The sequence below is a fragment of the Gekko japonicus genome, unplaced genomic scaffold, assembly GCF_001447785.1.
Source record: "Gekko japonicus isolate JY-2015 unplaced genomic scaffold, Gekko_japonicus_V1.1 scaffold157, whole genome shotgun sequence".
Classification (NCBI taxonomy): Eukaryota; Metazoa; Chordata; class Lepidosauria; order Squamata; family Gekkonidae; genus Gekko; species Gekko japonicus.
Window position 1 is genome coordinate 1,231,801 of NW_015168051.1, and position 22,715 is coordinate 1,254,515.

At 45.2% G+C, this 22,715-nt stretch overlaps 1 protein-coding gene across 1 annotated transcript; it reads left to right on the top strand.

The window, feature by feature from the left end:
* The first annotated feature begins 3,540 nt into the window (after positions 1 to 3,540).
* Positions 3,541 to 20,468, top strand: IMPA2 (inositol(myo)-1(or 4)-monophosphatase 2). Its single transcript, XM_015414376.1, has 8 exons — positions 3,541 to 3,849; positions 5,739 to 5,872; positions 11,083 to 11,187; positions 12,208 to 12,253; positions 14,195 to 14,303; positions 15,022 to 15,130; positions 15,705 to 15,856; positions 19,913 to 20,468. The coding sequence occupies exons 1-8, from the start codon at positions 3,745 to 3,747 to the stop codon at positions 20,026 to 20,028; spliced, it is 876 nt and encodes a 291-aa protein (XP_015269862.1). The 5' UTR covers positions 3,541 to 3,744; the 3' UTR covers positions 20,029 to 20,468.
* The last annotated feature ends 2,247 nt before the right edge of the window (positions 20,469 to 22,715 follow it).

A 22,715-nucleotide genomic window follows, 5' to 3' on the forward strand; every position in this document is an offset into this window, starting at 1 on the left:
CATGACTTCCCCTTCCCTTGGCAAATGCCAAGGAGTGATGGGGCCGGATGCCATGATCTTAGTTTTTTTGATGTTGAGCTTCAAGCCCACATTTGCACTCTCCTCTTTTACCCTGAGTAAGAGGCTCTTTAGGTCCTCTTCACTTTCTGCCATTAGAGTGGTATCGTCTGCATATCTGAGGTTGTTGATCTTTTCCCCAGCAATCTTAATTCCCGCTTGTGATTCATCCAGGCCAGCATTTCGCATGATGTACTCTGCATATATATTAAATAAGCAAGGTGACAGTATACATCCTTGTCGTACTCCTTTTCCTATGCTAAACCAATCAGTTGTTCCATATCCGGTTCTAACTGTCGCTTCTTGGCCCTTATACAGGTTTCTCAAGAGACATGTGAGGTGGTCTGGTACTCCCATCTCTTTAAGGACCTGCCATAGTTTGTTGTGATCCACACAGTCAAAGGCTTTAGCATAGTCAATGAAGCAGAAGTAGATGTTTTTCTGGCACTCTCTTGCTTTCTCCATAATCCAGCGAATGTTGGCAATTTGATCTCTAGTTCCTCTACCTCTTCGAAACCCAGCTTGTACTTCTGGTAGTTCTCTATCCACGTACTGTTGAAGCCTAGCTTGTAGGATCTTGAGCATGACCTTGCTAGCGTGTGATATGAGTGCAATTGTGCGATAGTTTGAACATTCCTTGGCATTGCCCTTCTTTGGGATTGGAATGTATACTGACCTTTTCCAATCCTGTGGCCACTGTTGCGTTATCCAAATTTGCTGGCAAATGGAGTGCAGAACTTTAACAGCATCATCTTCTAAGACTTTGAATAGCTCAACTGGAATACCATCACCTCCACTAGCTTTGTTGTTAGTAATGCTTTCTAAGGCCCATTTAACTTCACATTCCAGGATGTCTGGCTCGAGGTCAGTGATTATACCGTCGTGGTTGTCAAGGACATCGAGGTCTTTCTAGTCCAAGGCCACCATCCCGCGGCTCAGGGAGCTGGGGGATCGTTTAGCGCCCCCCCTCACCCGCGGCCGTTGGAGCTGCCGCCGACAGCGGCAACAGCCATAACTTTTTAAAGAGCCCCTAACAAGAGTTGGGGGAGCCGTAATGACCTCTTGCGTGATTACACACCAGAATGATCACATGCGAGAGGTGGAATTTGCCCCTAGAAGTCCAAGGCCACCACCCCGGGGCTCAAGGAGCCGGGGGGATGTTTCAGGCCCCCCACCCTACACGCAGACGTTGGAGCTGCCAATAGTGGCGGCGGCCATAACTATTTAAAGAGCCCCTAACGAGAGCTGGGGGAGGCAGAATGACCTGTCGCGTGTGATGTCTCGCGTGTGCGAGAGGTGGAATTTGCCCCTAGAAGTCCAAGGCCACTACCCCAGGGCTCAGGGAGCCAGGGGAATGTTTCGCGCGGGCCCCTCACCCGTGGCCGTTGGAGTTGCCACTGACAGCGGCCATAACTTTTTAAAGAGCCCCTAACGAAAGCTCGGCAGCGGCGGACATAACTTTTTAAAGAGCCCCTAACGAGAGCTTGGGGAGCCTGAATGACCTCTCGCGTGATTACACGCCCAAATGATCACATGTGAGAGGTGGGATTTGCCTGTAGAAGTCCAAGGCCACCACCCCGGGGCTCAAGGAGCCGGGGGAAGATTTTGTGCCCACCCGCGGCCGTTGGAGCTGCCGCTAACAGCAGCCATAACTTTTTAAAGAGCCCCTAACGAGAGCTTGGGGAGCCTGAATGACCTCTCGCGTGATTACACGCCCAAATGATCACATGTGAGAGGTGGGATTTGCCTGTAGAAGTCCAAGGCCACCCACCCCAGGGCTCAGGGAGCCGGGGGAATGTTTTGTGCCCACCCGCGGCCGTTGGAGCTGCCGCTAACAGCAGCCATAACTTTTTAAAGAGCCCCTAACGAGAGCTTGGGGAGCCGGAATGACCTCTCGTGTGATTACACACCAGAATGATCACACGTGAGAGGTGGAATTTGCCCCTAGAAGTCCAAGGCCACCACCCCGCCGGGGGAAGATTTTGTGCCCACCCGCGGCCGTTGGAGCTGCCGCTAACAGCAGCCATAACTTTTTAAAGAGCCCCTAACGAGAGCTTGGGGAGCCTGAATGACCTCTCGCGTGATTACACGCCCAAATGATCACATGTGAGAGGTGGGATTTGCCTGTAGAAGTCCAAGGCCACCACCCCGGGGCTCAAGGAGCCGGGGGAAGATTTTGTGCCCACCCGCGGCCGTTGGAGCTGCCGCTAACAGCAGCCATAACTTTTTAAAGAGCCCCTAACGAGAGCTTGGCGGCGGCGGCAGTGGCCATAACTTTTTAAAGAGCCCTTAACGAGAGCTGGGGGAGGCAGAATGACCTGTCGCGTGTGATGTCTCGCGTGTGCGAGAGGTGGAATTTGCCCCTAGAAGTCCAAGGCCACCCACCCCAGGGCTCAGGGAGCCGGGGGAATGTTTTGTGCCCACCCGCGGCCGTTGGAGCTGCCGCTAACAGCAGCCATAACTTTTTAAAGAGCCCCTAACGAGAGCTTGGGGAGCCGGAATGACCTCTCGTGTGATTACACACCAGAATGATCACACGTGAGAGGTGGAATTTGCCCCTAGAAGTCCAAGGCCACCACCCCAGTGCTCTGGGAGCCGGGGGAATGTTTTGCGCGCCCCCTCACCCATGACCATTGGAGTTGGTATTGACAGCGGCGGCAGCCATAACTTTTTAAAGAGCCCCTAACGAGAGCTGGGGGAGCCGGAATGACCTCTTGTGTGTGATGTCCGAGCAGCAACGCGAGAGGTGGAATTTGCCCCTAGAAGTCCAAGGCCACCACCCCGGGGCTCAGGGAGCCGGGGGAATGTTTCGCCCCCCCCCAGCCGTTGGAGCTACTTCTGACAGCGGCCATAACTTTTTAAAGAGCCCCTAACGAGAGCTCGGGGAGCCGGAATGACCTCTGGTGTGTGATTACCTCTTTCAGCTCAAATGAGCTTTTGTGTGCATGCACACTTTTCCAAACACATTGGAATGGAAGGTAACAGTTCAAACAGTTCAGACTTATACACTTAAAACATCTTCACTTAGTTACACGCTAATTTGCTGTTCAGTCTGTCTATAAGTTTGAACTGTTACCTCTTCCATTCCAATGTACTTGAAAAAGTCTGCATGCACAGGAAAGCTCATGCCTTGAATAAACCTTTGTTGGTCTTAAAGGTGCCACTTGGCTCAAAATTTGTTCTTAGGGGGTGAGACATTCCTAAGTCTTCGGGGCAGTGGAGTCCACGACAAAAGCCAGCTACTCCCCCCCCCCCCCGGATACCCTTGAATTCTCCTTAAAGGCCCAGCCAGGCAGCTTGCGCGACTTCCTAAAATTAGCCGTCAGCGCGCGGGCTCTGAGGCGCTGGCCGGCTTCCCGCCTTGGATGGGTGGAAAAGGCCGTCACTCTGGCCAAGGAGGCGGCGCCGAGGCGGGGTCTGGGAGTCACTCACTTGCTCAACGCCGTGGAGGAGCGTGAGAGAGCCGCATAAGGAAGAGGCGGGAGGCAGCCGGAGGAGGTTCTGCAGCGGCTGGGAAGAAACGCCTCGCGAGGCTCAAGCAGGCAGCGGTCCGCCTTTAGGCTCGAGGAGGGAGCGGCAGAGAGCGTCCCTCTCCCTGCCGGGCAGCGGGGGCAGAGCGGAGGTCCTGCCAGAGCCGGGCAGGCGAGTCAGAGGGGAGGCGAAGAGACCGCGGGAGGAGCGGCTGCCATGAAGCCCAGCGGGGAGCAGGGGGCGGGGGCGGCCGCAGGAGTGGACGACCCCTGGAAGGAGTGCGTGGAGGCGGCGGTGCAGTTGGCGCTGCGGGCGGGACAGGTGAGTTGGAGCAACGCGCTTCGCCCGCGTGGGCGTCCTCTCCTCCGGGCCTCCCGTCCGGTGGGCTCTTGGCGCGAGGAAACAGGAGCCCTTGCCTGTTTCGGCGCCAGCTTTTCGCCTCTTTCTGGGGCTTGGGGGGGGGGGGCTGTTGTGCGCGCTGTGGAGTCAAATCGTGTGCCCGTGCAGAGGGGAGGGCGTGGAGCTCTGCGTCAGCTGCTGGAGCGTTGGCAGCCGAGAGCCAAAGCCTTGCCTTGTGGACAGTTCTCGGGTCGCAACTTTTGAAAGTTTGGCACGTCGCGGTGCCAGTCTTGTCAAGCCCGAGTCTATGCATGTTTACTCGGAAGCAAGCAGGATTCCGTTGAACGGCTCTTGCTGGCAAGCATTGGGAGACAGCTCCGTTGTGTGTTCCTTTTGAGGCCAAGAGGGGGTCAGGAAGAAGCGGGGTTGAAATACTGTTTAGAGATGAACTCGGAGAGGAGTGGGTTGAAAGAGTGGGTGAAGAGAGTCAGCTCAAATGAAGCAGGAAACCCAAGGGCCTTATATTTCTGGAGATCTCAAAAATAACCTGTTCAGTACTTGATTTAGAAGAACCCACAGGAAAAATGTTCTAAAACATCACAAAGGGATTGCTGTGGAGTTGGTGCGTTTATTCTTGGAAGTGTTGATCCTGTGACATAAGGGACTCTTTTCCTTCCTTGTTGATGCAGTCATTCCTCTGTGTTCATTTAGAGATTTTGCTGCCTCTATACGTATGGATACTTATCTGGGTACTCTAAACTGTCTTTTGTCTACATTTGTATCTTTCTGTTTCTTCTTGATCTGAATGAAACAGCTTAGAAGAAAAACTATTTTAACAGTAGGGGGGAGGAGTAAAAATTATCCAAGTGATGCTTGGCTATTTTGTTTCACTGACACCTTCCTTTGTCTACAAATAACTCCTTATCAGTTATTGTTCTTACCAAAATGTAGGAAATGTTTTATGTAACCTCACACTTGATGATAAGCCAAAGTGTATTAAGGAAGTGAGTTCATTAATTTAACAATTGCTCTGTATAAAACTGAAACCTGAGATTCAGGTTTATATTGACTCATATTTGTTATCCTTACAATACAGAGCCAAATGCTGATGCTGTCATGAAGCAAAATGGCCGAATACCAATTTTCAGTGGAACATATTCTTACCTCTGAAGAATGCTCCCCTTTCATTATATTTGTATAGCAATACCACTTTTGCTTTACAGAAAGAATTATTTGCATGCAGCCTGTGAAATGAAAAAGGAAAAGATCAGAAGCCTATAACTTTTTGGATGTGTAACAAAGTTTGAGTCAAGTGGCACTTTTGAGACCAAGAAAGTTTTATTCAAAGTATTTGAATAAAACTTTCTTGGTCTCAAAGGTGCCACTTGACTAAAACTTGGTTCTGTTGCTTCTGGCCAACATGGCTACCCACCTGAATCTATCTTTGGATGTGTGTTGGCTGTAGTATTAAAACATGCTACTTACTAACTTGACCTCATGAAACAATATAATTACTTTGACATAGTATTATGACGATAAATTCAGTAAAGCCATTAGTAATTAACTGCAACAGGAAGTCACAGTCTTTATTTAGGCTGAAAAGCTACCCTGGTCCTCCATCTCTGCACAGAATGATCTGCTTTCAGTGTCGCTGTCATTTCCTGTCTACACTAGCAAGGTGTCACTTCAGAACGTTTGTGCAGGCATAGGTTAGAGGAACTAGACTAAGAACCAGACTTCTTCTTTTGTAGTATATTGTTTGTTGGGTGATTTGAATCAACTGAATGTTTTGTGTTTTTGTGGATTTTTTTGAGAGTTTGCAGGAAGCACCCTTAAAATAATGTGTTTATGGGATTTTTTCCCCTATGTAGATTATTAGAAAAGCTTTCACTGAGGAAAAACAAGTATCCACCAAAACATCTGCAGCAGATCTTGTGACAGAAACCGATCACTTTGTGGAAAACTTAATTGTTTCTGCTCTGAAAGAAAAGTTTCCCTCTCACAGGTATGTCTACATATGGTGCTGTCTGATGCATGGCCAGTTGGAACTGGAATTCAGAGCATTATTCTGACATTGAACATTCAGGGAGTATTGGTAGAAGCAGATCTGTTTTAGACTGGGCTGGCGTCAGTATACCCTGAAGTGGAGCAGCTGCCCAGGCCCAGGTCTTCTGTGGGGCCCACTGCTGCTGCCCTGCCATCCGCTCACCTCCTTTGCTGTCCATCACCTTGCTGTGAGCCTGACCATCACCCACACTGACATCATAGTCAGGGAAGGGTGTGCAAGCGCTGGGAGGACTGGAGAAGGAGCAGGTGAGTGGGAGGAGGATGGATGGCGAGGCAGTGGGAGGGGAGAATGCAGGCAGATGGGCAGGGCGGTGTGAGCGGGGAGCTCAGTGGCAAGCAGAGGAGGGGACGGGGCCCCTGGAGACCCTCTGCCCAAGACCCACTGAAACCTGCAACCAGCCGTGGCCAAGGATGACCTACCGTGGTCTGAGAGAATTATCCCCCTTTCTCAAACCTGAGACCTTGAAGCAAGACTCTCTATGATAACATAACCAAATTGAACCTAAGTTTGGGTCAATAGATTCACAGCAACACACCACATAGTAAAATGAGCTTTATCAGAAAGAAAATAAAGAGGGTTTTCAAAACAATATAGTTCCAGTGATGTGTTCAAGTATTCAGAAGTAACAAAAATAACTTCTAAATACCCTTACTGAACAGGATTTCTGCAGTGCAGGTCTTAACCTCTTAAAACTTCAGCAAATTCAGTCTATGAGCAAACAGCATAGTCCATAATCAGTGTAGTGTAAGATGTATACAAGTACAAGGGATGGGGAAGGGGAGTAGGATAGGGATGGAAATAAGGCCTAGCAAGATAGATTACATTTTATAGAAAACTTTGGCCACTAATCTTATGACCTACTTCAGCCAATCATCACACTATCTCCTAAGAGCTTTCTGGAAGAGCAGCAAATCCCCCCTCCCATCTTGTTCCAGTGGAAACCAGTGACCTAATGAATAGGCCTGATGGAATGACATTGGTGGACCAGCAGTCTGTGTGCAGGGGTTACCAGCACCTGTTGTTACCTGAGCAGAACAGAGAAAAGATCTTGCAAGTGGAATTTGACTCAGACATGGCTCTTTTTCTTGACACCTGGATTTAGAAGTTAACTTTTGTAACTGGGGGCCTGCAAGACTTGTGAGGGGGGAATCCCATCCCCCCCCTTGCCAAACCCAGTGTGGCCCCCGGGCTTTTCAGCAGCCACCGCCAGGTTCAGTGTGGAGTCCTGGGTTGTATGGCAACTGCTGCCAGGCCTGGTGCAGGCCCTGAGCTGTACCACTGCTGGATCAGCACAGCTATGGGATTGCTGCCACCAGGCCTGGCACAGCCCCCTTGGCTACGCTGCTGCTGCCAGGCCCATCCAAGGTGCAGCATGCCCAGGCTGCACAGCTGCTGCTGCCAGTCCCAGCACAGAGCTCTGAGCTGAACATCCACTGCTGACTCACCTGAGGTCAGTACTCTACACTTGCACAGAGAACACTGTTTTACATTGGGAGGGGGGTTTAAATTCCCCTGTGTATTTCTTTTTTTATTTAAGAGTTCCCCAAGTTTGCTGAAGACTCTCTTTAGTCTCCTTGCAGCTCCAATCCTCAGATTTAGCTATCCACAGATGGGGCCCATGGGTGGCTATTAGAATATAAGATGATGTGTGAGTAGGAAAAATGTCTCTTACAGGTTTACTTATCACAAGGCTAGAATGAGCATCAGCAGTCTGTCAGATATACACTTGGAGACAGAACTGCCACATAATATGAAGGATATCCCATAGTTTCAAGGTGCAATGGTACATATTGTTTTAATCCAAATGCATGGAATAATATGCAGAAACAATTTACGTCTGTAAATGCCAGTAGATGCACATGGCCAGTAGGGAGCCAGCATGCACAGCAGTTTCAGATCCCAAGTATCTTCCTGATACAAGATGTCCCTTTGGTATAGAAACAAAGCAAATAAGTATACAACTGTGGCCCCGGTCACATGGGCAGAAAAATGCGGGGGGGGGGAGCGTGGCTGTTTGCCCCGGAGCAAAATACCGCGCGGTTGCGCGATCAGACGTCCCGTCGAGGTCCCGTGGTTAGGGGGGAGGTGCTGATCACAGGACAATCCTGTGGCGCAGCAAAGAAGCGGCCTCTCTAGCAAAAGGCTCCGCGGGTTTAACCCCTTCCAGGGCCGCAGAGGAATGCAAACTGTGTCCTCCGTCCGGTCCCCTCCAGGAGGAGCTTCAGCCGAGCCACCCTCCTGCCACCTCCCCCCTGCACCTCCCCCTCTGCTGCCCGGTGCAGAGAGTTCCTCTCAAGCAGGCCGAACCAGGAGTGGGGTGGGCGGAAAAGAGGAGGGGGTTGTGTTGTTTGTTTTTAAACGAAGTGTGCGCATGCGCCATTGGTTTCTTGTGTGCATCCCGTGGAGACTTAAAAAAAAAACCTTTAGCGACGGGACATGGGCGGGCACTGGATGCCACGACCTACCACTGGAAACGCGATCAGGCACCCGCCCTTGCCCCGCGGTTTCTGGAAACTAGTACCTCAGAGGTACTAGTTTTTTACCCCGCATCTTCGGCGGGAAGCCTCGGGTTCGCCATGGGAGCTCTACGCTTCCCAGATGTGGCGCTGTGATCGCGCCCTGAAAATCCGCCTATCTTCCGTCTCTGTAGCATGGCTAATGCTCCGTGTGACCGCAGCCTATGAAACTCAAGTTTAGTAAAACAGCTGTGAATGATTGTGCTCAATTTTGTTGGTGGAGAGATGAAAAAATGGGGATGCATTTTAAAAACCTGTGTAAGAAACTGTGATAATGTTGGGGAAATCAGGGGTGCAAGGACCCTTTCATGCACTCCCATTCTCATTCATTTTGGGGAAGTAGAGAAGCTGGCTTCCCAATTGCGTCAAGGGAGAGAGAGAGTTGTTCCAAACCAAAACTCAATTTATTCCATTACACACTCTTCAGTCAAAACACACCTAATGTGCCTTTTCCATTGTTTGTTCTTCTGGCCTCATCTTCCCTTTTGCCCATTGCTGCCAAGGCAGTTTTCATTAAATCATCCTTCAGCTCTTTAGGAATGTTGGCAGCGAAGAGGTCCAAGGCCTAGAGAGAGATCAGTCTGGTGAAAAGAAGAGTCTGCTGTGGAAGGCTGAAGGATTGCAGAAGGATCCTCAAAGTTCTTGTCTAGGGCCAGGTTGATTCTCTTGTCACAAGGATCTCTGGGAAGTCAATCTGCTTCAGGTGGAATGACAGTGTTAGAAGTGAGATCAGCAACAAGAGCATCTCGCCACAAGGAACCTGAAATGGTCAGCCACTTCCAGAACCAAAAATAGAAATGGGAAGTAATCTGGTAGCTGGCCTTGGGCCTCCTTTTCCATCTTGACAACCTTGCTGAAAACCAATGGGAAATGAAGACCTAGAGAAGAAGATGGTGCATGAAGAAAGGCTGTTGCCCATTCCAGCCGTTCTATCCAGATCTGGGTCCTTGCTGCATGGAATTTCCAGGATGCAGAGAACTTTGGGAAATAATTTAGGGAAAGCCTCCTGTGGAAAAAGATGAGTTTTCAGGGTCGTCACCAGTGTTCCCTCTAAGCTGAGTTTGTGTGAGCCAGCTCACAGTTTCTTAGCCTCTGGCTCACACAGTTTTGGCTTCGCTCAAGAAGGAGGGCTCCAGAGCAAACTGGTTTTTGCAGCAGCCGAATCACCTGCTCACAACTTGAATGCCAGTAGCTCGCAAAGTAGAATTTTTGCTCACAGGACTCCAGAGCTTAGAGGGAACATTGGTCGTCACCAGGGGCTCCTGTTCTTCAGCGTTCCCCCTCTACCCTAGATGTGAAGGAATCAGATTGTTCTGGGACTTCAGAGTCTAGGTCCAGTAAGGGACTGTGTTTTCTATGTCATGCGGAGGACAGAGACCTGTACCTGCAGGAATTCCTAGGATTCGGGCTGAGGAGAGGACTGGTGCATCTGTAGGCCTGGGTATCTCTCTCCTCTCTGCCACCCGCCCCAGCAGGCCTAGGACGAAAGCAAGACCAGCTTCTGCTTCTAGATTTACTTTTATGTTTGGTTCTTCTGCATTGGATGCCTGATGGTGCTATACTAATTGAGATGCTAATGTCCTTTTGCACCTGTCCCTTAATGCAGGAAGGGAGGTTAGAGTAAGCATTCTCACCTAATACGTTAGGCAGTGGCAAGTCCCCCAGTTTTTCCTGGCTGGAGGAGTGGTAATCCTGTTCCCTAGAAGGAGAGGAGGAGTGGCTAAACTGGGAGAAAGCCTTCATCTGGTAGGAGATTGGGTGGGAGGCGCCTCTGCTGTGGTCACAGACTCTCCTCCACTGCCTTGGAGGGAACAACAGGAAGAGCTCCTGGCCAAAGCACAGAGTCCCTGCAGCCTTCTTTCCCTCCAGGGGAGAGAAACTTGGAGGTGGGGGTCTCATTTCAAAGGGACGACCCAACCCTGGCTCCTGGTGGTTGCTGAAAAAAAAATACTCCCTCCTAAAGACCCTCAAGACAGAGAGGGTGGGGAGAGCTGGAGGCAGAAAGGCTGTGGAGAAAAAGAGTCACCAGACTCTTTAACAAGCACAGTTAATGACCACCTGTCTGCTAGTCAGACAAGGCTGAAAAGTGGGAGACTTGAGGGAGAAGCACCCCCTCCCAGTAGGAGTCATCGAAAAGGTTAATGACCCTGACTCCCTCTTCCCATTGGTTGTGGCTGCTCCACCTTGGACCACCAGAGAACTAGGCTCCTGATTTAACACTCCAAGTCTCAGGTACGTTAACCAGCAAAGGAACACATATGACTTACATATCTTCTGTGCCTTATGCGAGTGCCATAAAAAGTGGGGAACTGCTGTGTTGCTGCATTGGGTGCACATCCATCTTCCCAGGGGTGAGAGGTTCCCCTCTGCATAGTACATTGAAATATGTATAGGACCCAGAAGTCACTTGAGCGCCTGCTGTATTTGCTTCTGAATAGCTTTCGTAGGTTCCCTATGAGCTGCCTTTGTCCAGGTCTTGTAATGGCTTTTGTGTAACACCCATTTAAAGCCAAATAAAGTAGGGAACAATAATGCGTGTGAACACCTGAACTTTTCTCTTAACAGATGCAAGCACACCTACCTCCAACAAGTAAGAGCTGAATTAGAATTTTCTCCTCCTACATGTTACAGGTTTATTGCAGAAGAAGCTACTGCTGCTGGTTCAGAGTGTGTATTGAGTGCTAGCCCTACCTGGATTATTGACCCAGTTGATGGCACCTGCAATTTTGTACACAGGTAAATACATGGATAGTGCAGTGAAACTTGAAGCTTCCACTCCTTACCTCCTGCTTGTTGAAAGATGCTTTTCTATGTCCAACTGTTCAAATAAAGCATGTGAGCCAGCTTCGTGGTCACAGCTTCTTTGCGTGTCCAGACTTCCATTTATACTGCTTGACTGATTAATTATTACACTACATGAACAGCCAAAGATAAGGCTATTAATAAAGGAAGAAATACTGCAAATTTTGAATAATCATGTCTGTCACTTGATGTGCTCCTAGGAACAGTGGCAGCACCAAGCTGCAAGTGAGAAGGAAAATTCCTTGGGGGGGGGAAGCACTGACTAGGACAAGAGTTTAGAGGTACCATCGCTGTCCTGAATGCAATGAGCATGGGGATTGGCATCATTTCCATGAGAATGGCAATGTTGGGAAAATTACAAAATAATTTATTTGCTTTATTGCAAGGCTGTATATGATAGGAGATCTTGGAGGTCATTAATTCATACCATCATAAGTTAGAAGCAATCTGATGGCACATAATGTATACATAGAAAAAGTCCATATGGACAGACATTTAACTAGACTGGCCCTTGTGCTGGAGCAGCAGCTGCCTTTTTCTCACAGCCCATTTGTCACTGAAAGTCCACTGGCTGATGGGTACAATGGCTATAAGAATGGCTCCCAGCTCCTTCTGCAGCATCCTACAGTTAAAAGGAAGTAAATTCCTGCGAATCCAGGCAGTGTTGCCTATCTCTGCCATCTGACGTGGGAAGTTCATTGCTCTGCTGCTTTGTAAGATCGTGAAAAAACTGTTGCTCAGCTTTATTGTGAAACCATCATTTTAAAAAATGCTGTGTTATGAGTAGTTAAAAGGTAAAAATTGACAGGGACAGCTTTGCTGATATACACAAATAATGAAGATCCTATAAAAATGTAAACTGGAAACCAGGGACAACATTGCTAGTAGCTGAAGATGCCGAAAGTCTGTGTATTAAAAAAGTATTAACAAATACAACCTCTTTTATTTGCACAGGTTTCCAACTGTGGCTGTTAGCATTGGATTTGCTGTTAATCAAGAGGTATAAGCTAATGTTCTGTAAGTTGGTAAGATAGGCTTTTGCTGCCAACAGCTAGGGATAAACATAAAGCTTTACCAAATACCCTGTGATTCTGATGCTGTCAAAATGCAACTTTAACAAATATAGACTTAATGTTGATTACACCTTTTAGGCTGTGGCTAGGTTCAGGTCAGTGATGATTTGAAGAAAGCAAGGTTCAAGTCCATGTGCTGGGTGTTAACACCCAAACCAGAGCCCTTCAGTGTTCTGTGCAGTTTAACCAAAGCTTTTACTGTGATATGCCATTAGTTGGTTTAACGGTGGTAACGGTATGTACAAGTTTCTAGCCCACAGTGACAGCTGAGTCCTTAATGCAGAGACTAATTTGTCATGAGGTATTCTTACCTTGTGATTTTAAACATACTCTTTAAAAAGTAGAGTCCATTGGAATCAGTGAAGCTACAAGTAAATGCGTTTAGTAGGGGAGTCCCACCACAGCTTCAACAGAGTATGTGTTTGTTATTTACTTGAGGGGGCTTGCAGTTGCCCTGGTGCAACTAATTGGGTGACAAACTTAGTTGCCTTTCTCATTGCCACATGCTTGCACGTCGAAGCAGAATTTGTAGCTGTGTATAAACGTGCAACGAGCCTTCACCACCATTGTTACGCATGTGAAGCCTTCTGCTCAAGGAACCTTCTCCCCCCCCCCCCCCCCCCCCCAGCTCCTTTAAAAAGACCTGGTCTTGAACAGTATTGATTAGCTTAACCCCTCCTGCTAACTGTCTGATTCTTTTGTCAGTCATGAAACTCCTTGCCTCTGTACTTCTCTTGACCAGTTTTAAAGGGGAAATACTTAGAGGAAGAAGATCAAGCACTGTAGACATTTTAACTGGGTAAACATGCAGGTGATTTGAGGAGGAAACGGTCCACTTGTTGCTGTTCCCTCCCCTACTTCAGTCATCTTTCACTTGGGGGCCAGTAGGGGAAAACCTCTAACTTTTTCCTGTCTCAGGCTACAGTTGAATGCAGCTGCAGGCGATAGTCAGCTATCATATCTCTGCCCTTTAAGGGCAGAGTAGCTGTGGCCACTGGTAGGAAAATAAAATGTGGTGTGCTTCTTCTCCTCTCCTCCACTCCGTAATGTAGAACAGGAAGGAGAGCACACTGTGAGGAAAGCATTTAAAACTGGGATTCATCCAAGATTCACCAGTGTGAACCAGTGATGAGTGACAAAGGACAAAACGGGCTTAGCAGAAAATTTGGCCAAGACGAGCAGGATCTGACGGACTTGGGCTTCATCCTTCTAGCTTTTTTAGCCACCATGGATCGTCCTGTGTATATTGCAGCCTCATGTGCCTGCAGTTTCATAGGTGGAACTGCACTGATCTTTCAAGACTCGGGTCTGCCACTGATGCAAGTAGTTCTGCTCTTTAAATGGGATTGCAAAGGTCAGTTCTGTGTCACCATTAGTACAAGTTACCATTTCAATAATGGAGACTGAGTTGATGAGTATCCCAACAATAAGCAGCTACTGACCATAACAGCTGCCATACAGAAAGAAGCTTGTAAACCCTTCATGTCCTAACATGAGAGAGCTGCTCATCCTGGTAAGAATTCCTTTGTCCCCAGTGTTCCTGGCAAAGGCTGGGAAGCTTCATGAGATGGTGGAACGTAGATAGTGAGTTGCTCTTGCTTGTTATGAAGAGCACTGAGCAGCTTGTCAAGTAGCTTCCCTGTGATGGCTGTATGATAAGGATCATCCCTAAGATTAAAGAGATGTAATAGCTGCCTATTAAATGTTGTATGCTATAGGAAATTTTAGAGCAATTAAAATCAGTTTTTTCATCTATAGCATGAACTATCATTATTTATATGCATATGATCGCAATCTGTAAGTTGTTTATACTGCTTAATATAATGCAAGTTGCATCCATGTTTTTTCCCTTTCTCAAAATATTAAAGCTTGAATTTGGTGTAATTTATCACTGCATTGAAGAGCGATTATACACTGGTAGAAGAGGTCAAGGGGCATATTGTAATGACAAAAGGCTTCAAGTATCAAAAGCAACAGGTTGGTTTAGATTTTGTTGGTATTCTACAGTTATAATATTTATTTTTAGAGGGTGGTTGCTAGTTCTAGATAGGCTTCTCATGCATCTTTTATTATCACTTCAATAATGCAAACAATAGTCTTTGTTTTCTCTGTTGTATCTTAACAATTCTGCTTAAATGTAACAAATAAAACAGTCTTTTATAAATCATGGTAAACTTAGCTACGTTGGGACCAATGATCCATGTTTAATTGAATGGCTCTGCAGTTCTTCAATGGCAGGTGAGTAAATATAGCTGAGCTAATGTAATATATACTTAGTTGAACTATTTTGTCTGGTGCTGGCATAAGAAGAATCCATACAGTTGCCATGCTATTATATTAAGTCAGGGGTCTGTAACAGAAAGCTCATGAGCTACCAGTACCTCACTAGCTGCTCATGCATCCCCTATGTGATCCGGAAAAAGATCACAAAAATATCTGCTCTAGCCTTTTTTAAACAGCCTTTATTACTTAGGATTTTTCTCTGTGCTTGCTTAGTTGATAGAAGAGCACCAGAAATGAAGCTTAGTCCTTGTTTGTTTTTACGAGAAAACAAAACTTGATAACATACCATGTGCGTATGCATGCATGAAAAAGAGTTTTACTATAGAACTTTCAAAATAGGTTAAAAATATAAATTTAAAAATACTACTTGGAAAAACTGTTTAACTAATACAAACCTGCCATTGTTTTACAGACATTTCAAAGGCCCTGATCTTAACAGAGATTGGTCCAAAACGAGACACTGAGACACTGAAACTATTTCTTAGTAACATGGAGAGGCTACTCAGGGCCCAAGCTCATGGGTAAGAATTTTCCTACAATGCTCATAGGCCTTCATTAAACAAAATCAAAACAGACCGTTTTATAAACACTTCGTTAATCAGTCATCCATTGAAATCCGATAAACCCAAATGAAAGCTTTGCAGGTATTCTAATACCAAGTAACAGAGCTCCCAATGAACCTAGTCTTCACTATTCAAGGCTTATCACGCACAGAAGTTCCTTGGCACTGTCTCCAACGTTGGAGTCAGCACAAAAGCTTTGCTTTGTGAATGAGATGCACAGATAATTCCATGTTGCAATATCAGCATGGATACGTAAATAATACAGTAGCACATATATCATAAATTGTAAAGATGAGGCAAATACTGAGACAGGTATGTGTTATATCAATATCTTGAAAAACAATGTCCTAAAACTTGATCTGTGTTGTGCCAGCTGTACATGTATAATAGCATTATGCAAAACTGATGACATATTTTCTAAAATCGCTTCATAGACAGGTTTTGTCTCCAGTTTTTATCAAGAGTTTTGTTGTGTTCACAAAAGTGTTCTATCTTTGCTGCCTGACCTCCCCTTCCCACTTGTCTACTGCAGGATTCGTGTAATTGGAAGTTCTACTTTAGCACTCTGCCACTTAGCATCTGGTGCTGCAGATGCCTATTATCAGTTTGGCTTGCATTGCTGGGACTTGGCTGCAGCTACTGTTATTATCAGAGAGGCGGGTGGTGTTGTCATAGATACTTCAGGTAAGCAAAATACACTGTTAGGTGGAAGCAGTATAGACGCCATGTTTTTAAAAGCACATACTTTTGCTTTATTTATATTCCGTCTCACTGAAATTCAAGGTGGATTACACAGTGCAAGTCAATGCAATCAATAGGATGAAACATTTAATAAGCAATGTAATAGGACAGGGGATTGCAGAAATCTGAACAAAGCATAAATATCAAACATGATGTTGTACATGATGTAAATGGTATTATATAAGTAGAAATACAATACACTGAGAACAAAATACTGTACACAACAACAGATAACGTATACCATACACAGTAGTAAAATCCACAGATCTGTTCCCTTCCCTGAAACACCTGGACCATTCTGTCATAATATAGCCCTATCATCTCTATAAAAATGTGCTCCTGAACAATTCTGTTTTATATAGTTTGCAAAATGCCAGAAACTTGGGAGCCTTCTCAGATCTCCTCAGGCAGACCATTCCATGGTGGGAGGTACTACAGAGAATGCACATCTACAGGCACTTGTTGATCTTGCCCATCTGTTGGTCTGCAGAAGGCTATGCTTGGATGATGTGGTGGGGCATAGGAGAGGAAGTCATGCAGATATGCGGATCCAGGGTCATGTGATGGTCAATACCTTGAAATTAATCCAGTGGCTGATGGGTAGATAATGGAGCTGCAGCATTTTGTACCATCTGGAGTCTCCCAAGTTGACTTCAAGGCAAGACCTAGGTAGAGTGCATTGCAGTAATCTAGTCTCAGTGTAGCAGTGGCATGGCTCCAGGTGGCCAGATCAGCTGAGTCAAGGTAGGGTGCAATCTCCTGGGCTGAACTAATCTGGAAGAAAGCATTTTTTTCCCAGCTGCATTAACTGCTTCTCCAGCAGTAATGTTAGGTCCAGTATATCCCCAGGGCTCTTAAATTGAGTCAGCCGAAGGCCAGCTAAACCTGCCTTTAAGACCTGAGGCTTTCCAACCTGCCTTACATCTGCCTTCTTCGGGTTCCATTTCAATTTGTTCACTCTCAGCCATTTGATGGCAGTCAGGATGTCTATTGTGTCGCCAGGAGATTTTGATAGAGAGCTTGCTGTCATCAGTATATTGATGGCATCCAATTCCAAAACAATGAATGATTTCTCCTAAGGGCTTTACAGAGAGAGTGAATAGTGTGGAGGACAAGACTGGGCCCTGATGAACCCCACAGGACAAACCCCAAAGTGAGAACTGGTCTCCAGCAGCAACTCCTTGAGTCCTGTCCATAAGGGATGATTTAAACCAGTCCAAAACACATCCCCAATACCTGCTTCTACCTGCAAACATTTAAACAAGATGTCTACTGTATCAAAGGCAGCAGCTAAATCCTGTAGGAGCTGTCCTTGCCCAAGGGAATTTGAATGCATGTGAGAGCGCTTGCCCCTCCTGTCCTGCTGTACAGGGTAGTGGGCCACCACTCAAACTGTGTCCTTCCTTTTTTCTGTTGGTGGATTGAGGGCACAGATAGGGCTATGTGCATCTCTGTGTGTGTGTGTACTGTCTTACACACCCCTCCCTCCTGGTCAGCTGTCTATAGGCTAGTCAGGAGTTTCTAGTCCATGTGTGGAATGAGCAGTCAGGTACATGGACTGGAGTCAAAAATCTCACCTGAGATCTTTAAAAAAAGATCTTTGTTCAGTGAAATACACACTCAATTGATGATGCACAAGGCATTGGAAAACTATATCAAAACACTACATGGTAATACAGACTAAGAAAACAGCATCAAACATGAGGTTAAGTAGGTTATATGGCCACTGATGTTACCTTGGCATTCCCTTCTGTAGAATGGATAGAGACCTGTAGGAACTTTGAAAATAGACGCTGGTCAAGACGGACATAACTCTATTCACTCCCTTTGTTCATGTGCTGCTGGCAGGATGTTCAGACCATTTCACTCTTCCTGTCCCAACTGAGCAGGCAAGGCGGGATATAAATCTAAAATAATAAAGTAAATAAATCATGAAATTTGGAGTGGTCCCACATGTACCATTCTGCACCCCTTTCCCCAATCAAGGTACACAGTCACAACGTTTTATGACCCCCACTCACTATATCCAAATAGCCATCTATCTTGGCCCCTCCTGATAGGTGGGCATATGGTCATTCCCATCCTGCCTATCTGTCTCCATGAAGGAAATTCATCTCTTTTGGGAATCAGAGATATTTATAGCTCCATTCTCAGAGAGACAATGTTTTCTCTGAGAACAGTCATGACTTGGCTGTTGTAATGATAGCAGAGACATAACACTTCATCATTGTTTCTACTGCTTCATAGGTCTTCCAATGAGGTCTATAGGATGCCCTGTCAGATTCAGTACCTGATTTTCTGTCAGCATTGTTCTGAAGTTCTCCCAGTCCTCTTCATGTGTCACTGAGCTCTGTGGTAAATCATAAGGCCAGCTTCCACCCCAAGAGCAGGAGAGGTCAATGAAAGACAATTTTGTCAGCAGCTTCTAAGAGTTTCACTCTCCAAGTTCCCACCACAGCCCAACCAGAGTATGTGTTTGGAATTCTACAATCCCCCAGAGCATTCTAGAATCCAGTGGGATTCATAAGGCTCTGGGTGGACCATTTTAAGTGGGCCCCTCTCCAGCAGGGTATTGGAGCCACATTTCACCTTTGCCTTGATTAGACAGTCGTCATACCATGACTGAGGCCAAATATCCAACCCCAAAACCAAACCTTCCCTCAAAGACTCGGTTCAAACATTTAAACCCTAAGGTTGGATCTCTTTCATGGGTTTGGCCTGTCATGATTTGAGAGAGGCCCATGTCAGCCATATAAAATTCTGGGCTGGCCCTGGTGAGGAACCCACAGCCATAAGGGTTGAAGTCCCCTAGTACAATCAGTCCATGAGTCTCTAGCATCACACCCAAGAGTATCCCCATCAACTCAGTCAGGGTGCCTACTGGGAAAATAGATATTTGGTAGACAAGCAGAATGTCTAATCCTTAGTCCCCAATTTAAGGAGCATACAATTAGTGTCAGTGATAGATTGTACTAGGTGTCTTTGAAAATTGAAGGACTACAACCTTCTCCCTGGCCACTAGCATGGGGTTGATGGATGGCATACTCCGGGGAGTTAATTGGGATAAACGCTCCACATCATTTTCTTCCAACCATGTCTCTGTTACACAAACCAGGTCAACTTTCTCTTCTTGTAATAGCCTGGATAGGAATGCAGTGCAATTTTGTGCCTCTCTGACCTGGTACTGTATACTATTATTGAAGAAGTAGAGGAAATAGGGGACCTTGTATCAGCATCACTTTAAATATTAGATAAGAAGAAAGCGTTCTTGCTTTGAAAATTCCTTCCCCCATATCTGCCTGCTCCCATCTGCACTCAAAAAACACATTCATTAAACAGTCCACCCCAGACATCAGTTGCCACCTTTCTAGTTCATGGGAGGGATAAGTGATGATGGTGCTAATGATAGTGTTAGGCTCCTTCCTCCTGTTTTAGTGGATCCAGATTATTATCCAAGATGACAGGGAGAATGCATATTACTTCCTGAGCAGACACTGTACAGACATGAGGACGAAGAAATATATTTTAAATCCCAGTTAATAATATTTAAACGTGTTTTTTCCCCGTTTTAACTTTGCAAGCAATCCTAATTTAGCAGCTGGTTGTTTTTCTGTACATAAGTGAATTGCACTCATCATCAATGTTCCCTCTAAGCTGTGGAGTCTTGTGAGCAAAAATTCTACTTCGTGAGCTACTGCCATTAAAGTTGTGAGCGAGTGATTTGGCTACTGCATAAACCAGTTTGCTCTGGAGCCATCCTTCCTGAGCTAAGACAAAAATGTGTGAGCCGGAGGCTAAAAACCTGTGAGCTAGCTCACACTAACTCAGCTTAGAGGGAACACTGCTCATCATCCCCTAAGTATTTGTTCCTTCATGTACCCACAGTGAAATGCAGGAAATGGTTTGAACCTTCCTTGTGCCCTGTGTGGAGGGGTAGGTTTGCACAGCACTAATGAATCTAAGTGACATTTTCTGTGATCCGATTCCTCTTCTTTATAGGTGGCCCTCTAGACCTAATGTCATGCCGAGTGATTGCTGCAGGTACCCAAGAAATGGCTGCATTCATATCTCAGCAAATACAGACTATTCATTATAGAAGAGATGATGAGAGTTGACAGGACTTTAAATGTTTCTGAAAATATTGAGGAACCTGCCCTTTGAACTACTTCACTTTTCTTCAAGAAGGCTTGCTTATAGGGTAAATGGGTAAAGGTGTGCTTTCTTGTACTGGTGGAATTTCAAAAATGTTAGGAAAAGCTTTTGCTTGCATTATAGGAAGGTGAAGGGAATTTTTTTAATTTTGTAAGCTTCTTGGCTCCTTTTATAATAAAAGTTTATTTCACCTGCACTTTCTTAAATATGTCACAGGCATCCGGGGTTGAGTTAGTTTCTTGCTTCTTTAAAGATGGAAGAGGCTGTTTGTAACAATGTAATTAAAAACAAAATGCTACTTCTTGCAGATCTCAGGTCAACTATGTTTTGTTCTGTAGCAGGGAGCAAGTAGCTTACATGGTGTGCCTAAAACTCCCTCATCCATCAATACTTGAGAAGACAATTACAGCTCTAATTAAATTTAAAAGTATATGCATTAGATTAGATATTTTATAGTTATTTCTGTGGTACACAAGCGCTTACAAGTACATACCTTTTGAATTGTGTGTTGCCTTTATGTAATAATTAATATAAAGTTAATAGTAATGCGAAGTAGAGGATGGATAGCTTTTTTCTTACAAAATTGTTCAGTGATTCAAGAAGCACAATATATAGCAAAAAATTTAAATTACAGAAATTCTATGATCAGACTTTGTAAGGGTATGACAATTTTAGCTTAACTAGGATTGAGCACAAAGTTGGCTGAGAGCCAATGTGGTATAGTGGTTAGAGTGTTGGACTAGTTTAAATCACTACTCCTCCGTGAAAGTTGCTGGGTAACCTGGTACCAGTCACTCTTTCAGCATAACCTACCTCATGGGGGTTTTCAGATACGATGGAGGAACTGACCTAAGTCCTTGGAGGAAGGACAGCATGGAAATGTAGGTAGGTAGCTACCTGGTATTGCTGTACCTAAACTGCAGCCACTAGATTGACAATGCATCAGAAAGGAATTATATTAAGTATATCATACATTAACAAAAGGAAGGCTTGAAGTGCTGAGTGCTCGTAATTGAGCTTTTTTGGCTCCCATTGCAGGAGATGTGATTGAAAGACTGATAGAATCTCGTGGTGTTTTTGAGAACCCAACGTGGAAAAAGGGTGCCACTTAAGCCTAGCTCTAACTGAGGTGTGATATCTTTTTCTGGGATGTACTAATCTGGACTGCAAGTAGGTACTCATATAACGGTGTCCTTGCTACCAAAAAAATAACAACTCTGTGCTTGGAAAACTGGAATTCAGAAATGCATTCTAAAAATATTTGGTAGATAGTGAGTCTTAATCCGTTTGCTCAGTCACACTCCATAGGTAATGAATGTGAGATCTGTGTGAAATAATATCTCCTTTCCCAAGTACAAAATATTGCAATTTGAGTACTTGGAAAATGCGTTATCTCCTCAGCAGAAGCAAAACCTTCAGGAATGTGCATAATACATCATCACTTTACGTTACTAAACTAATGAATGCAGAAAGGCCTTACAAATACAGGTGCTAAAGACTAGGATCAATTTCATAACTTTAACCTTTTTTTCTTTCAAGTTGGTCAGCTTTTGAGTCCTTTATGTATGTCTGTGTACATAAAAGGGGGGCTAATATTTAATTCTTGTGCCAATGCAAAATCCATGCTATATTTGAATGATTGCCTAATAACTTAACTTCTGGCTCATAAGGCAGCCAACACCTTTCTAGAAAGATGTTTCTGTGCTGTCCCACTTATATGGTAGTGGAAAAGCAACACTGTAGCCTCTCTAGCCTGTGTATCCCTGAGAATGAAAAATCTGTACATGCCCAATTTGCAATTAGTAGACACAAGAACCCTATGGACTAGTTGGCAACCTTGTTTTTCAGAGAGTAAGTTCATAATCTGCTAGTAAACAGATGATTATGATAGAATGTGCCATCACTGTGCATTATAAGCCATCATGTAACCACTGCAGTCTGAGACTGTGCAAAATGTAATACTGAGACTTCAAGTACTATGCCATAGTATTTAATTTTAAAATGTGCTTAAGTTTAGAAGAGACATTGAAGGTTTATTCCCAGAACGTACTTTTAAGCACTATTGTGCATTATTAAGCACCTGAGAGTGTTCAGAGCATTTCCCATTAATTTGTACCCTTTACATCCACCTTGTAAAGCATGTCAGTATTCTTCCATTATTGCTGATGAGAAGACTGAGAAATTGTGGCTAGCCTACAGCTGCCTAGTGAACTCATTGCAGAGGTGAGATTGAAAGCAAGGAATTTGTGATTTATAACCAGCAGTGCCATTCCGAGCACAGTTACCCCCTTCTAAGCCTAATGACTTAAGTGGACTTAGAAGGTTGTAGCTCTACTTGCACTGTAAGTATTTTGGCCATTAGGCCACACTAGCTCCTTCATTTGAAGGTTAGGATTGCAGTCTTGCACACAGACTATTGTCCATAGTTCATTTATCAGCTGCGAGTAATCCATTTGTTAACGGTGCTTTTGATTTGAGACATATGAAGACCTAAAAGAACAAAGGAGCTTGACTCTAGTAAGTGAACTTATTATATTTTTTAAAAAATCAGCCAACCCCAACCCCCCACCACATGCCCCTTAGAAACAATAATACCTGGTCTTTTAATAATATTGATAATATTTTGGTACACAAATTATAGGATGGATTT

Bases quoted from the DNA above. Each gene is read 5' to 3' on its own strand.
- IMPA2 (XM_015414376.1), top strand. From the start codon at position 3,745: ATGAAGCCCAGCGGGGAGCAGGGGGCGGGGGCGGCCGCAGGAGTGGAC. The intron at 5,873-11,082 runs GTATGTCTACAT...TACATGTTACAG, and splicing joins GAAAAGTTTCCCTCTCACAG to GTTTATTGCAGAAGAAGCTA. The intron at 12,254-14,194 runs GTATAAGCTAAT...AAAATATTAAAG, and splicing joins GATTTGCTGTTAATCAAGAG to CTTGAATTTGGTGTAATTTA.